The sequence below is a fragment of the Cherax quadricarinatus genome, chromosome 92 (genome assembly GCF_038502225.1).
Source record: "Cherax quadricarinatus isolate ZL_2023a chromosome 92, ASM3850222v1, whole genome shotgun sequence".
In the NCBI taxonomy this organism is placed as follows: Eukaryota; Metazoa; Arthropoda; class Malacostraca; order Decapoda; family Parastacidae; genus Cherax; species Cherax quadricarinatus.
Window position 1 is genome coordinate 1,577,056 of NC_091383.1, and position 15,445 is coordinate 1,592,500.

A 15,445-nucleotide genomic window follows, 5' to 3' on the forward strand; every position below is an offset into this window, starting at 1 on the left:
AGGTGGGAAATGGCAAACGTGTCTATCCATTTCCTAAAAGGTTCATAATTATTTCATCTGGATACATATATACACATTGAGGCTTTTTTTTTTTTTATTTATTTAAGGTTACATTTCACTCTGCATCTTCTTTGCTCTTCAGAGCTTCTGCCTTCCTTATGGCAACCCTTTCTTGCCTGCGCTTACGGGCCTCCTTGGCCTTAGATCTGCGAGCCTCTGCCTGGTCACTCAGCATCTTAGCACGGGCATTGTCAGCCTTCTTCTTGTGGATGTATTCCATCAGCACGCGCTTGTTCTTGAAAACATTACCCTTCACCTGAAATATAATTCATTTTATCAAAATATATTCAAACAAAATGCCTAATAGAATTACTATTATTATTTTTATTTTTTATCACACTGGCCGATTCCCACCAAGGCAGGGTGGCCCACCAAGGCAGGGTGGCCCACCAAGACAAGGTGGACCACCAAGGCAGGGTGGCCCGAAAAAGAAAAACTTTCACCATCATTCACTCCATCACTGTCTTGCCAGAAGGGTGCTTTACACTACAGTTTTTAAACTGCAACATTAACACCTGTCCTTCAGAGTGCAGGCACTGTACTAATAGAATTACACATCTGCAAATCATTTACATTAACTAAAAGTCTCAGTCACAGTAATTACAAATATTGGGTATTTGGAATTAACATGCTCTGATTTTACCACTTCCAACATCAACAATATAAATTATTATATCAAGAGTATGTAATAAGTTGATAAAAGACATGCAGCACCTGGGTAAATTAACCTCAGAGACCCGAGACCCTACACCCACATGTCTCTGAACTTACCCAGGTGTTTCACATGTCTTATCAATATCTGCCTATATACTTTAGATGTCTTGGTCCATCTGGAGGGTCTAATACAGAATTGGACATTTCAAATGAAAATGCTCAGCAAAGAATAATATTCATGAAAAGCGTTTAATCCTTTTCAGCCACACAGAACTCAAGGAACGGAAAATAATCATGTCTGATCCAAGGAATGGGGTGGGTGGTTATGATTCTTTAACCCTTTCAGGGTTACTGACGTACTAGTATGGCTTGCGCACCAGAGTTATTGACGTACTAGAACGCCTAAATTCTAGCGCCTTCAAATCTAGTGAGACAAAGCTGGTAGGCGTACATATGAAAGAATCAGTATGTGGTCAGTGTGCGCAGTATAAAAAAAAAATCCTGCAGCACACAGTGAGTAATAAGAACGTAAGAACATAAGAAGGAAAACTGCAACAGGCCTACTGACCCATGCGGAGCAGGTCCATGTCACCCCCGGATTAGACCAATGACCCACCCAGTCTGGTCATCTCCACTCAAGGATGGAGCACTGCTCCAGACCCAGCAGCACAATCTAGTCAGGTCCAACTCACACCCACCCATGTATTTATCTAACCTATTTTTAAAACTACACAACGTTTTAGCCTCAATAACTGTACTCGGGAGTTTGTTCCACTCATCCACAACTCTATTACCAAACCAGTGCTTTCCTATATCCTTCCTGAATCTGAAATTTTCCAACTTGAAACCATTGCTGCGAGTCCTGTCTTGGCTGGAAATTTTCAGCACGCTATTTACATCCCCTTTATTTATTCCTGTTTTCCATTTATACACCTCGATCATATCCCCCCTAATTCTACGCCTTTCGAGAGAGTGCAGATTCAGGGCCTCAGTCTATCCTCACAGGGAAGATTTCTGATACATGTGATCATCTTTGTCATCCTCCTTTGTATGTTTTCCAGAGCATTTATATCCATTCTGTAATAGTGACCAGAACTGAGCAGCATAGTCTAAATGAGGTCTAACCAAGGATATACTGTATAGAGTTGAAGAACAACCTGAGGACTTCTATTATTTATACTTCTAGATATGAAGCCAAGAATTTTGTTTGCTTTATTGTGAACACTAATGCACTGTTGTCTTGGTTTTAGATTACTGCTAACCAGAACTCCTAAATCCTTTTCACAATCAGTGGTATTAAGATCTACATTATTTAGTTTATATGTGTCATGGTTATTTAACTGTCCAACATTTAGAACTTTGCATTTGTCAATATTAAACTGCATCAGCCACTTCTCCGATCATTGCATCAGTCTATTCAAATCTTCCTGGAGTGCTTTAGTGTCCTCATTAGAATGAATTGGACGGCCTATTTTGGTGTCCTCAGCAAATTTGCTCATGTCGCTATTTATTCCCTCATCTATGTCGTTTATGTAAATTGTGAACAACAACGGGCCCAACACTGACCCCTGAGGAACACCGCTTCTGATTTCTCCCCATTTATGCAAACTCTCTGCTGTCTATTTGTCAGCCATGCCTCTACCCAGGAAAAAATTTCTCCTATTCCGTGTGCCTTAAGTTTCCTCAATAGCCTCTGGTGTGGAACTCTATCGAAAGCCTTACTGAAGTCCATATACACTATCATATTCATTACCATGATCTACCTCCTCAAACACTTTAGTGAAAAAAGTTAGTAAATTCGTAAAACAGGAACGCCCCTTTGTAAAACTGTGTTGAGATTCATTAATCAATCTGTGCCTGTGAAGATGGCTACGAATTGCTTCGGCAATTATTGATTCCATAAATTTTCCCACTATGGAGGTAAGGCTTATTGGTCTATAGTTTGAAGCCAAGGACCTGTCATCTGCCTTGTAAATAGGTATTACATTTGCCATTTTCCACTTAATCAGGCACTATGCCAGTTTGTAGTGATATGTTAAAAAGATTAGCCAAAGGTATGCTAAGTTCCTCTTTACATTCCTTTAACACCCTTGCAAACAGTTCATCAGGGCCTGGGGATTTGTTAGGTTTTAGTTTCTCTATTTGTCTGAGGACCATGTCACTAGTTACCACAATCGTACATAGTTTATCATCATCCTGTTCTACATAATCTATTATTTCAGGAATTTTTTTTATTATTATCACACTGGCCGATTCCCACCAAGGCAGGGTGGCCCGAAAAAGAAAAACATTCACCATCATTCACTCCATCACTGTCTTGCCAGAAGGGTGCTTTACACTACAGTTTTTAAACTGCAACATTAACACCCCTCCTTCAGAGTGCAGGCACTGTACTTCCCATCTCCAGGACTCAAGTCCGGCCTGCCGGTTTCCCTGAACCCCTTCATAAATGTTACTTTGCTCACACTCCAACAGCACGTCAAGTATTAAAAACCATTTGTCTCCATTCACTCCTATCAAACACGCTCACGCATGCCTGCTGGAAGTCCAAGCCCCTTGCACACAAAACCTCCTTTACCCCCCCCTCCCTCCAACCTTTCCTAGGCCGACCCCTACCCCGCCTTCCTTCCACTACAGACTGATACACTCTTGAAGCTATTCTGTTTCGCTCCATTCTCTCCACATGTCCGAACCACCTCAACAACCCTTCCTCAGCCCTCTGGACAACAGTTTTGGTAATCACGCACCTCCTCCTAACTTCCAAACTACGAATTCTCTGCATTATATTCACACCACACATTGCTCTCAGACATGACATCTCCACTGCCTCCAGCCTTCCCCTCGCTGCAACATTCATCACCCATGCTTCACACCCATATAAGAGCGTTAGTAAAACTATACTCTCATACATTCCCCTCTTTGCCTCCAAGGACAAAGTTCTTTGTCTCCACAGACTCCTAAGTGCACCACTCACCCTTTTCCCCTCATCAATTCTATGATTCACCTCATCTTTCATAGACCCATCCGCTGACACGTCCACTCCCAAATATCTGAATACATTCACCTCCTCCATACTCTCTCCCTCCAATCTGATATCCAATCTTTCATCACCTAATCTTTTTGTTATCCTCATAACCTTACTCTTTCCTGTATTCACTTTCAATTTTCTTCTTTTGCACACCCTAACAAATTCATCCACCAATCTCTGCAACTTCTCTTCAGAATCTCCCAAGAGCACAGTGTCATCAGCAAAGAGCAACTGTGACAACTCCCACTTTATGTGTGATTCTTTATCTTTTAACTCCACGCCTCTTGCCAAGACCCTCGCATTTACTTCTCTTACAACCCCATCTATAAATATATTAAACAACCACGGTGACATCACACATCCTTGTCTAAGGCCTACTTTACTGGGAAATAATTTCAGGAATATCGCTAGTATTTTCCTGGGTGAAAACTGAGAGGAAGCAGGTATTTAGAATTTCACACACATCCTTATCACTGTCAGTGATCTGACCAGAGTTACTCTTAAGTGGGCCAATCTTGTCCCTAATCTTACTTCTGTATACCTGAAAGAACCCTTTTGGTTAGTCTTTGAATCCCTTGCGACCTTAGCCTCATAATCCCTTTTTGCTTTTCTTATTCCTTTCTTTAATTGAATATATTGATTTCTTAACTGCCCATCCCCTCTTGTGCTATGCCTATACGTATATTCCTCTCTTTTGACCAATGAGATGTTTTAATCTATTGTTCATCCATTTGGGATCATTTTTGTTAGATCTTATTTCCCTACTCGGAACAAAAGTTGTCTGGGCAGCTAGAACTATGCTCTGAAAAACGTCATATTGGCAACCAAGATCACCTACCTGACCCATAGTCAGGACATCCCAATTTAGCCCACCCAGGTAATTTTTCAGTCCCATGAAGTCGGCCAAGCGAAAATCTGGGACAGAGATTTGATTGCAGTTATCTGGGTAATTCCATGATATATTGAAACTAAGTGATTTGTGATCACTTTCCCCAAGCTCATCATTAACCTCAAGATTATTAATTAGTGAATCTTTGTTGGCAAGAACCAAGTCAAGCAGACTGTTTCCTCTAGTTGGTTCTGTCACAACCTGTTCTAAAAAGCAATCCTGAACCATATCAAGAAAGTCACTAGACTCAAGATTTCCTGTCATATTGTTCCAATCAATTTGTCTAAAGTTAAACTCTCCCATTATCACAACATTTTCATATCTAGATGCCTTATGAATTTCGTCCCATAACAGCTTACTGCCCTCCCTATCAAGGTTTGGGGGCCTATAAATCACACCCAAAATTAATTTGTCACGTCCCTCGAGAAACTGTAGCCAAACAGATTCTGTGTTCGATGTTTCTAATCTTATATCATGTCTAAGACAACAATTTAAATTTTCTGACATACATCGCCACTCCACCACCCTTCCTGTTGCCCCTATCAGTGTGGAATAGTTTATAACCCTGTATGTTGCATTCAGAGGTCATTTCTCTATCTTTCAGGTTGAACCAGGTCTCTGTTATACCAATAATATCTATATTACCTACACTTGCAAGTAATCTTAGCTCATTATTTTATTTCTTAGACTCCTACTATTTGTATAGTAAACCTTAAGGGAGCTAGTCACTCGTTGCCCTCTACTCTCTCTCTCTTTGTTGATCAACTGATTTGCCATTACTAGCAACTTTATTTTGAATATTGTCTTTTAAACATATCCCTGAGTATCCCGGTAATAACTGCTGTTTTTAACCCTAATGCTGCAGCCTAATTGTTTCCCACAAACACCCATACCTCTATAATCTATCAGTTTAAATTCCTAAACAAGTCATCACTTACCCTCTCAATTGAATTGGCTAATGCAACCACTCCATCCCCAGAGAGATGAACCCCATCCCTTGCATACATATCACGTTTGCCAAAGAATAGGTCCCAGTTATCAATGAATGGGATTGCAAGTTCCTTGCAGTACCTGTCTAGCCAGCAATTTATACCAATTGCTCCAAGACACTCGTCTTGGAGAACAGAGAAACGATTTCCTACCTTCACATCTTCTCTATTAACTCTCATCTTCCTTCTTCCTGAACTGTGAACCACTTGCCACTTAAAGCGGCTGCCACTATCACTGCTGGTGACCATTCCTTCCTTACCAGCTAAATCCTTCTCACACTCGCTCCCAAACTCATCTATGCAAAGCTTCAGCCTCCTATTTTCCTCCTGAAGGAGTAGAATCTCCTTCAACACTTGAACCTGAGATTCTAAAACACTACAACAAGCCATGGTGCTTGGTAACAGCCCATGCTAACTCCCAAGAGCTTAGGCAGGTAATGAGAAAAAAAAACTTTGACCGTGTTTTGGGACTAAAACAGCGACTTTGCACAGTATTTTCGTATGGTATTTATGGTTGTATTCTAGTTTTCCTGGTCTCATTTTATAGAATGGAAGACATATTACAGAAATTGAGATGAGTTTGATTGGTTTCACAATGAAAAGTACCTTGAAACTGACCTCAAAGTAACAGAAATGTTCGATTTTTACCAAAGTTCAAAAGCAAACAAATCATGCCAGGCGTCCAATACATGTCAACTGGTGAGTCTGATATTCTTTCACAAGTGTGCTGATATTATTTATACCATTTCTACACTAATGCAGTAGTCTGCATAACAGTAAATCTTCTATTTTTTTGTAAGAATAAAAATTCAAAGTGGAAAGAAAAAGAAATATAAGAGGGGCCTTGAGACGTGACTAATGAACAGAGGAAATGTTATTTTAGTGCCAGGAATGTCTTTCTTGTTTATTCTGAACCCTATTTGGAAATTGGCATCTTCTGAAATTTGTGTGAAATTGGCAAAATTGACAATTTCTAACCACTTTATTGGATAGTTAAAATTGGTAAATGGGTGGTTTCTTGTACTCATTCAATAGAAAAAATAGTTCCAGCAAAATAAACATGATTTTTGTCGACTAGTACACAGGAATTGGCCGAAAATAGGGCTCAAAGTGGGCGAAATCGCCGATGCATAAACATCGATGAGACAGCTAACTTCATGAGAGCATAATTCAGCAAGTTTTCCATCAAATTTCATACTTTCGGTGTCATTATGATCGGGAAAAGATTCTCTAGCATTTCATAAGAAAAAATAATTTATTTTTCCCGAAAAATTTTCAACCCTGAGAACAAGTTTAGGAGAGGGCCTCTCGACCCTGAAAGGGTTAAATCATGAACCCTTCATCATCATCGAGGAACCTCAACAAAAAGGCTTAGGAAAGAAAGTATCCTGGCCAGACTGAATATTTGCCCAGGTAAGTTAAAAAAAAATAAAAACTTTTACTATCATTCTCACTACCACTGTCTTGCTGAAGGCACACAGATATGACAGTTTAGATGGCCCTCTACAGCAAGTATCCCAAACCCCTCCTTTAGTGCAGGCACTGTACTTCCCACCTCTTTGTTACCAATACTTTGTACTGAAGTAGAGGAAATCTAGTACCTGCACTCTGAAGGACCAGTGGTCATGTTGCAGTCGTGGAGGTGGGAAGCAGAATGCCTACACCACGATAACGGGATGAGGATGTAGCAGTTTTAAGGGTCATTTGAACTGTTATGTCTGCACACTTCTGGCAAAACAGCTATTGAATAAATGATAGTGAATGTGTTTCATTTTTTTAACACAGTGGCCATTTCCTGAGGCAGGGTGACCAGAAAAAGAAGAAATACTCATCCCTCACTCACTCCACCACTGTCTTACCAGAGGCATACCAATACTACAGTTCAAAAACTGCAACATATCTCCACCCCTCCTTCAGAGTGCAGGCACTATACTTCCCACCTCCAGAACTCAAGTGCAGTCATATTCCCCTATAATTCTTATTTTTTTCCTCCTCCTCTATACTCTCCACCAATACTGAAACACTTTCCCTTTCATTCACAAAGTCACCATACCCTGATAGGGGTCAAAAATCACCAACCAATGGTTAGTAACATGTCTTAGGTCACAAATGGAACATGTGAATGCTGTTTGGTATCAACACCTATAAAAAACATGTGGATTGTGTAGAAAAAATTCATCCAGTAGGAAAATGGATTCCAAAGCTAAAGATACAAATTACAATGAAAAGCTGAAAACCCAAAATGTGCTTACACTGGGGACTGAAGTCAAAGCAAATATAGGAAAATATTTTAGGCAGTACAATACCTGCACTTTAAAGGAGTGGTTTGGGATATTGGCAGTTTGGAGGGATATGTTGTGTATCTTTATATGTGTATGCTTCTAGACTGTTGTATTCTGAGCACCTCTGCAAAAACAGTGATAATGTGCGAGTGTGGTGAAAGAGTTGAATGATGATGAAAGTATTTTCTTTTTGGGGATTTTCCTTCTTTTTTGGGTCACCCTGCCTCGGTGGGAGACGGCCGACTTGTTGAAAAAAAAAAAAAAAAAAAAAAAAAAAAAAAAATTTAGGCACATAGGATATAGAAAAAAAAATTCTTTTAATATTTTCAATAGGGGTAACAAGAAACCTCAGATGTAAACTAAGGAAAAATGGAGGGTAAAGTAGTGTGAAATTTTTCTTTACAAACTGTGGAATGGAAAAAATGGGAGACAAACTGTTTAATCATTAAAAGAATTTATACGATGAACACAAGGCTATATACCACAAGCACAGATATACTATATACCACAAGCACAGATATACCTTCACCTTTGATGAGCTCTAAGAGTTTTCTACTCCCAGAGCCCAGCCATGAGCCAAGATAGTTTGGTGCTAGTCTGGTCAACCAGGCTGTTGCTGCTGGTGGTCCACTACCCCACATATACATCAGTCTGGCTGAACTGCAGCTATGCTCCTATAGCTACAATTAAGTAATTATAATATTACCCCAAAGACTTAACTAATTTTGAAAACTTACCTTCATGTACAAGTCATGATACAGATGTTTGTCAATCTTCTTGTTGTCACGGTACTTTTTGAGCATGCGACGAAGGACACGCATCCGACGAATCCATAGGATCTAAACGATAAAAAATCGCGTTATAAAAGATTAATAGTCCTTGCACTAGAATGTAGACATTATTAATGTTATCATCAGCAGTGATGAAAGGATCAGTAAAAAAATTGTTAAATGAACTTCACCAAGCAAACCACAGTAATTTAAGTTAGATCGATACTGGTGATTTAAGACTAACTTGTTCTGAATCAGAAACTGCGATGCTCAACCGGTGAAAATAATACAGATGGCTGATAATGGATGTAGAGCCATGAGAAAATATAGATGGTCAAAATGTAGATTTTTGAGAACACAGATGGCCGAGATGCAATTTCCAAGAGCCACGTTTTCTCTTACTACCATCACCACCACTTGCTTTAGAAGCCATTAAATACACTAATTACAATGTTAATAAAGTCTCACAAAATGCTCTAAATCCAGGAAAAACTAGAGACTGAATGACAGGTGTACATGCAAGTGAACGCAAAATGGTGAGGGCGGCCTGCAACCCAGAACAATGAAAATGGATAGGGGTTTGGGATATTGGCAGTTTGGAGGGATATGTTGTGTATCTTTATATGTGTATGCTTCTAGACTGTTGTATTCTGAGCACCTCTGCAAAAACAGTGATAATGTGCGAGTGTGGTGAAAGTGTTGAATGATGATGAAAGTATTTTCTTTTGGGGATTTTCTTTCTTTTTTTTTGGGTCACCCTGCCTCGGTGGGAGACGGCCGACTTGTTGGAAAAAAAAAAAAAAAAAAAAAAAAGGTCCCGGATGTAGCCACTTCGGCCCATACTGGACATACACTGGAGTTATAATGTACTTGGCCTGATAAATCAGAACTGGACAGTATTGCTATGGACAAAGAGTGGAATTACGAACTAGAATTTACTTTGTCCAGTCAATTTTTTGTCTGAAATTGCTGAAATACGTTAACGAGAGATTTTGCTGTACCTATTTTTAACTGCCCAAATTAAACTACTGTTGTTCATTCAAAGGATTACATACTTAATTCCAAGCATTTACCCATTCTACAAAACTAAGCCACACTGTATATAATTTCCAATTTAGTTATGCCTCCTAAGCAGGTTGCTCACTGTGCACACGCAGCTCACTCTGCAAGTGGTAGTGTAAAAAACAGGATTAGAAGTCACAATGGGTCTATCAAACCCCACTAGGCACTTACTTCACTAGAAAGAAATACACCTACCATCCGACTTATGACCGAGTTCGGTTTCAAGAAACTGGTCCTAAGTCGAAATGGACGTAAGTTGTTTATTACTATTGAATATCAACATCATATTTTTTTAATGACTATTTTATTGTTTTATTTTGGTATTTCATGTTTTACTTTACTTTTTATGTTGTTAGTACTGTGTTTTATACTGTAAGGTTTAGGATAAACACTGTACAACACAAATACTTGTTTATTTCTCAGAAATTTGGCATAAAAAACACGGTCGTAAGTCGAGTGGTTGTAAGTCGGATGGTAGGTGTACTAGTGATCATATTTTAGTTACTCCATGTTGTTAATGTGAACAGTACAGTATGGAATACAATCTAAAAAAAATTTTTTTTTAACATGTCTGCCATCTCCCACAGAAGCAATGTGACCCATAAAAGAAACACTTTCACAATCATTCAACGCTTTCACCATCATTCACCATCTTTGCAGAGGCGCCCAGATATGACAGTTTAGATGTCACTCAAAACAGCCAATATCCCAAACCCTTCCTTCAAAATGCAGGCAGTGTACTTCTCATTACTTAAATCTTATCACCACTAAAGACATTGGTCATAATTAAGATGCAATCTCTCTAAAAATCAGCGTATTCATTTTAGTGTTTTTCCAGGAATGCCACCATTGCTTTTAATATTAGTAAGGTATCTCTGTAGTAGGTTGGTAGACAGCAACTGCCCAGGGAGGTACTACCGTCCTGCCAAGTGAGTGTAAAACGAAAGCCTGTAATTGTTTTACATGATGGTAGGATTGCTGGTGTCTTTTGTGTCTCATAAATATGCAAGGTTTCAGGTACGTCTTGCTACTTCTACTTACACTTAGGTCACAGTACACATACATGTACAAGCATATATATACACACCCCTCTGGGTTTTCTTCTATTTTCTTACTAGCTCTTGTTCTTGTTTATTTCCTCTTATCTCCATGGGGAAGTGGAACAGAATTCTTCCTCCGTAAACTATGCGTGTTGTAAGAGGCGACTAAAATGCCGGGAGCAAGGGGCTAGTAACCCCTTCTCCTGTATATATTACTAAATGTGAAAGGAGAAACTTTTGTTTTTCCTTTTGGGCCACCCCGCCTCGGTGGGATACGGCTGGTGTGTTGAAAGAAAGAAAGATCTCTGCTATACCAAACTTTACTAATATAAACATCCTTACAGCCTCAATCCTAACAAGTTAGGATTTTATCTAGAAATGACATCATAGTAACAAGATTTGATGCTGGAATTTTTCTAAAGTTATCTTGTCCTATGAGCAAAACAACACACATATTCCCTTTTAATATCGCTCCCTGAAGCATTCACTACAAGCTATGAGAAGCTTAGCAGTGCCAAGAAAAGGAGGATTTGGGTTATTAAAATCTTCTTCTACTGTTCATAATACACAAATAACCCACAAACAGTTTATGATGATATTTAAGCTGGACCAAAACAACATAAGCTTCTCTCCCTATGTGCAGTTATTTGTGTATTGTTCCAGTCAAAGTATTATGCCTTTTTGCTCTTCTCTACTACTGTTTTTTCAAAATCATTCATATTAAATAATTCTTACCTTCTGAGGCATACGAGCATTGGCAGTACCCTTTCTTTTACCATAGCCCATATGCCTGCCCTTTCTGCGAGCTGCTTGTGTTTTGCGGACACGGGCACGAGAGTGTACATTATGGGGCTTCTTGATAATCAAGCCATCCTTAATCAACTTCCGAATATTTTGTCCTGCAACAGTTGATAATTCATTTAATAAGAAATTTAATAAAAAAGGCATATAAAGACTAACCAACATAACCGTAGAGTTTGATGCTGGCCTCTACGATTTTCTGTTCTGCTAGTTATGGTTCTAGTACTTCCCCAGGCCTTGGTCTCAGACCAGGTCCCCTAGGTTATTAAGGAAATATTTATGTACAGGATTAAGAACTACTGAAAAGCATACAGAAAAGTAAAGGTATGTATATATTGATTGTAAACAGAATATACCTTTGATATATTGCACCTTCGAAGAGTGAATATCAAAATGGTATACAATACCGACAGGTTGGTAGGTAAGACACATTGGCAACATTTAGGCAACTTTATTCCGAAACGTTTCGCCTACACAGTAGGCTTCATCAGTTGAGTACAGAAAGTAGGCAGGAACAGTAGAGATGTGAAGACGATGTAATCAGTCCATCACCCTTAAAGTTGTAGATTTGAGGTTGTCAGTCCCTCAGCCTGGAGAAGTTCTGTTCCAAAGTCTGGAACAGAACAGAACTTCTCCAGGCTGAGGGACTGACAACCTCAAATCTACAACTTTAAGGGTGATGGACTGATTACATCGTCTTCACATCTCTACTGTTCCTGCCTACTTTCTGTACTCAACTGATGAAGCCTACTGTGTAGGCGAAACGTTTCGGAATAAAGTTGCCTAAATGTTGCCAATGTGTCTTACCTACCAACCTTCGAAGAGGTTTGGAGTTTACCAACTCCAAAAGACTGACATTCTGTCTGGTGACAGACTTGCATACATTAATTTTTTTACATTTTTTCCTCAATTTACATTGTCTATTTAACTCTTGTAATTACAATTGATGGCATTTTTTTCCTACACTGAATTTAGGGGGAAGCACTAAACCAATAGGGGTCATACAAAGTTATTTCAAACTTCAATGTGAATATTCTAACAACTTCAACACTAAAGTTAGGATTTTAACCGGAAATAATTACACAGCATCGAAAACTGATGTTGGAACTTTGCTATCATCATCTTGCCCTATGAGCAAAACATCGACAACACATTCCCTTTTAATATCCCTCCCAAAAGCATTCACTACAAGCTATGAGAAGCTTAGGAGTGCCAAGAAAAGGAGGATTAAAAACTTATTAAAATCTAATAATATTTTTTAAATTATTTGCATATTAAATTCTTACCCTTTGAGTCTTACGAGCAATGGAAGTAATTAGCTTTCTATTACCATAGTCCATGTGCTGGCCCTTTCCATTAGCATTTTTTTTTTTTGGCATGTGGTTTAAGTATTTTGGACACAATGTACAATTTACTATTTTATTGGAACCTAAAATAAACCTTAGAAAGTTAAAACTACTGCCCCCCCCCCCCCCAAGTCACACTGATTACAACAAATTTATGCAAGGATAAAAATCCCCAGTGGTAAGTGAACTAGGGTAAAGGACGAGGGAAATAAGATTTTGTTTAGCTTTTTAATCAAGAAAGTTAGCCATCCAGGATAAACCAAAGAAAGTGCATAATCAGGGGCTGTCTTATTTCCATCAGGATCTTTTAATCTTGCCCTCCAGGATGCCAACCACAACACCTGGCTAAAACCCAGGTACGTACTTATTGCAAACAGGGACAAGTGTAAGTAAACATACCCAATATTTCCACCCATGCCAGGGATTAAACCATAGACAGTCAGTATGTGAGCTGAGTGCATTATCAACGTGTTATCAACCGAGCCACAGTACCAGAAGGGAGGAGAAATGTAAAGTCTAGGCACTTGTTGCTGGAGTATAGAATAACTGGGTTATGGTAATTTATGTTGAACGGGATTGTGGAGAATAGAGAAATTATTTTTAGTGGAATTAAAATAAAATTAGGACAAGTTCTGGTTCATATCAATTAAATTCAGAAATTTTCCCCATGTTACTATTTTTAAACATTAACCAACCATAAACTTATTTGGGGCAGACATGATGAAAGTTTCTGCCTCCACATTTTCCTGGTAAGAACTTCATGGTGCACCACAACTTACATCAGCAGCATTATTCGCAGAACCTTATTTATTTAGCATATCTCATCTACTAACAGTTCTGGGTTTCACTGACCTTGTGGCCTGTCTCCGACCAGGCAAATCTCGAAATCACTTCTTAAATAGGTTACTAAAGGAATAAATGCTAACAAATACAAATAAAAATGGTTCCCCAAACAGCCACGCTCCTTTCCATTTTTTAAATGACATGAAGAAGCCTTCTAAATATATTAGTTAAGAATACAGCACAAATCTTACAAAATAAACATTCAGTATAAAGTTTACTTATCTATATTTCATAATATTGTAGTTGTTATTTATATACAGTGGAACCTCAAATAAACTTTCTTTGTTCCAGACGGCTGTTCAAGTGCCGTTACCGAACAAATTTATTTTTTTTTTTTTTCAACAAGTCGGCCGTCTCCCACCAAGGCAGGGTGACCCACCGAGGCAGGGTGACCCAAAAAGAAAGAAAATCCCCAAAAAGAAAATACTTTCATCATCATTCAACACTTTCACCACACTCGCACATTATCACTGTTTTTGCAGAGGTGCTCAGAATACAACAGTTTAGAAGCATACACATATAAAGATACACAACATATCCCTCCAAACTGCCAATATCCCAAACCCCTCCTTTAAAGTGCAGGCATTGTACTTCCCATTTCCAGGACTCAAGTCCGACTATATGAAAATAACCGGTTTCCCTGAATCCCTTCACTAAATATTACCCTGCTCACACTCCAACAGATCGTCAGGTCCCAAGTATCATTCGTCTCCATTCACTCCTATCTAACACGCTCATGCACGCTTGCTGGAAGTCCAAGCCCCTCGCCCACAAAACCTCCCTTACCCCTTTCTTCCAACCTTTTCGAGAACGGCCCCTACCCCGCCTTCCTTCTCCTACAGATTTAAATGCTCTCCATGTCATTCTACTTTGATTCATTCTCTCTAAATGACCAAACCACCTCAACAACCCCTCTTCAGCCCTCTGACTAATACTTTTATTAACTCCACACCTTCTCCTAATTTCCACACTCCAAATTTTCTGCATAATATTATTCCCATCAGGAATAATGTAAATTAAATTTGTTCATTTCAGACCCTCAAAAATACCCTTATCAAAGCACTTACAAAAATACAGTTACATAATTGGTCGAGTTGGGAGCAGTTCGATATTTGAGGTTCCACTGTATGTACATCTTTCCCATTTATGCCTAATCTGAAACCAAGCCACTGAGATAGTGGTCTTCAGAACCATTACCAGTGATAAGTTTACTACTGATTAGTAAAAACCCTATCTCCACTGATGATAGCAAATTTAATGCTTAAACTGTCCAAACATACATCTACGTTCACATGCGTAGTGCTCCAAAAGTAGATTTACAATTTTTTTACATATTTTAATAAATAAATAAATAAAATATATATATATATATATATATATATATATATATTTTTTTTTTTTTTTTTTTTTTTTCAACAAGTCGGCCGTCTCCCACCGAGGCAGGGTGACCCAAAAAAGAAAGAAAATCCCCAAAAAGAAAATACTTTCATCATCATTCAACACTTTCACCACACTCGCACATTATCACTGTTTTTGCAGAGGTGCTCAGAATACAACAGTCTAGAAGCATACACATATAAAGATACACAACATATCCCTCCAAACTGCCAATATCCCAAACCCCTCCTTTAAAGTGCAGGCATTGTACTTCCCATTTCCAGGACTCAAGTCCGACTATATG

At 38.8% G+C, this 15,445-nt stretch overlaps 1 protein-coding gene across 1 annotated transcript in view; it reads right to left on the bottom strand.

The window, feature by feature from the left end:
* Positions 1–71: 71 nt before the first annotated feature.
* Positions 72–15,445, bottom strand: part of RpL19 (ribosomal protein L19) — a 25,645-nt gene continuing 10,271 nt past the window's right edge. The window contains exons 3-5 of the mRNA XM_053790596.2: positions 11,510–11,673; positions 8,640–8,741; positions 72–316 (exon numbers count right to left, since the gene is read on the bottom strand). Of these exons, the coding sequence (XP_053646571.1) occupies positions 116–316; positions 8,640–8,741; positions 11,510–11,673 (467 nt within the window). The 3' untranslated portion in view covers positions 72–115. The remainder of the gene's footprint in view (positions 317–8,639; positions 8,742–11,509; positions 11,674–15,445) is intronic.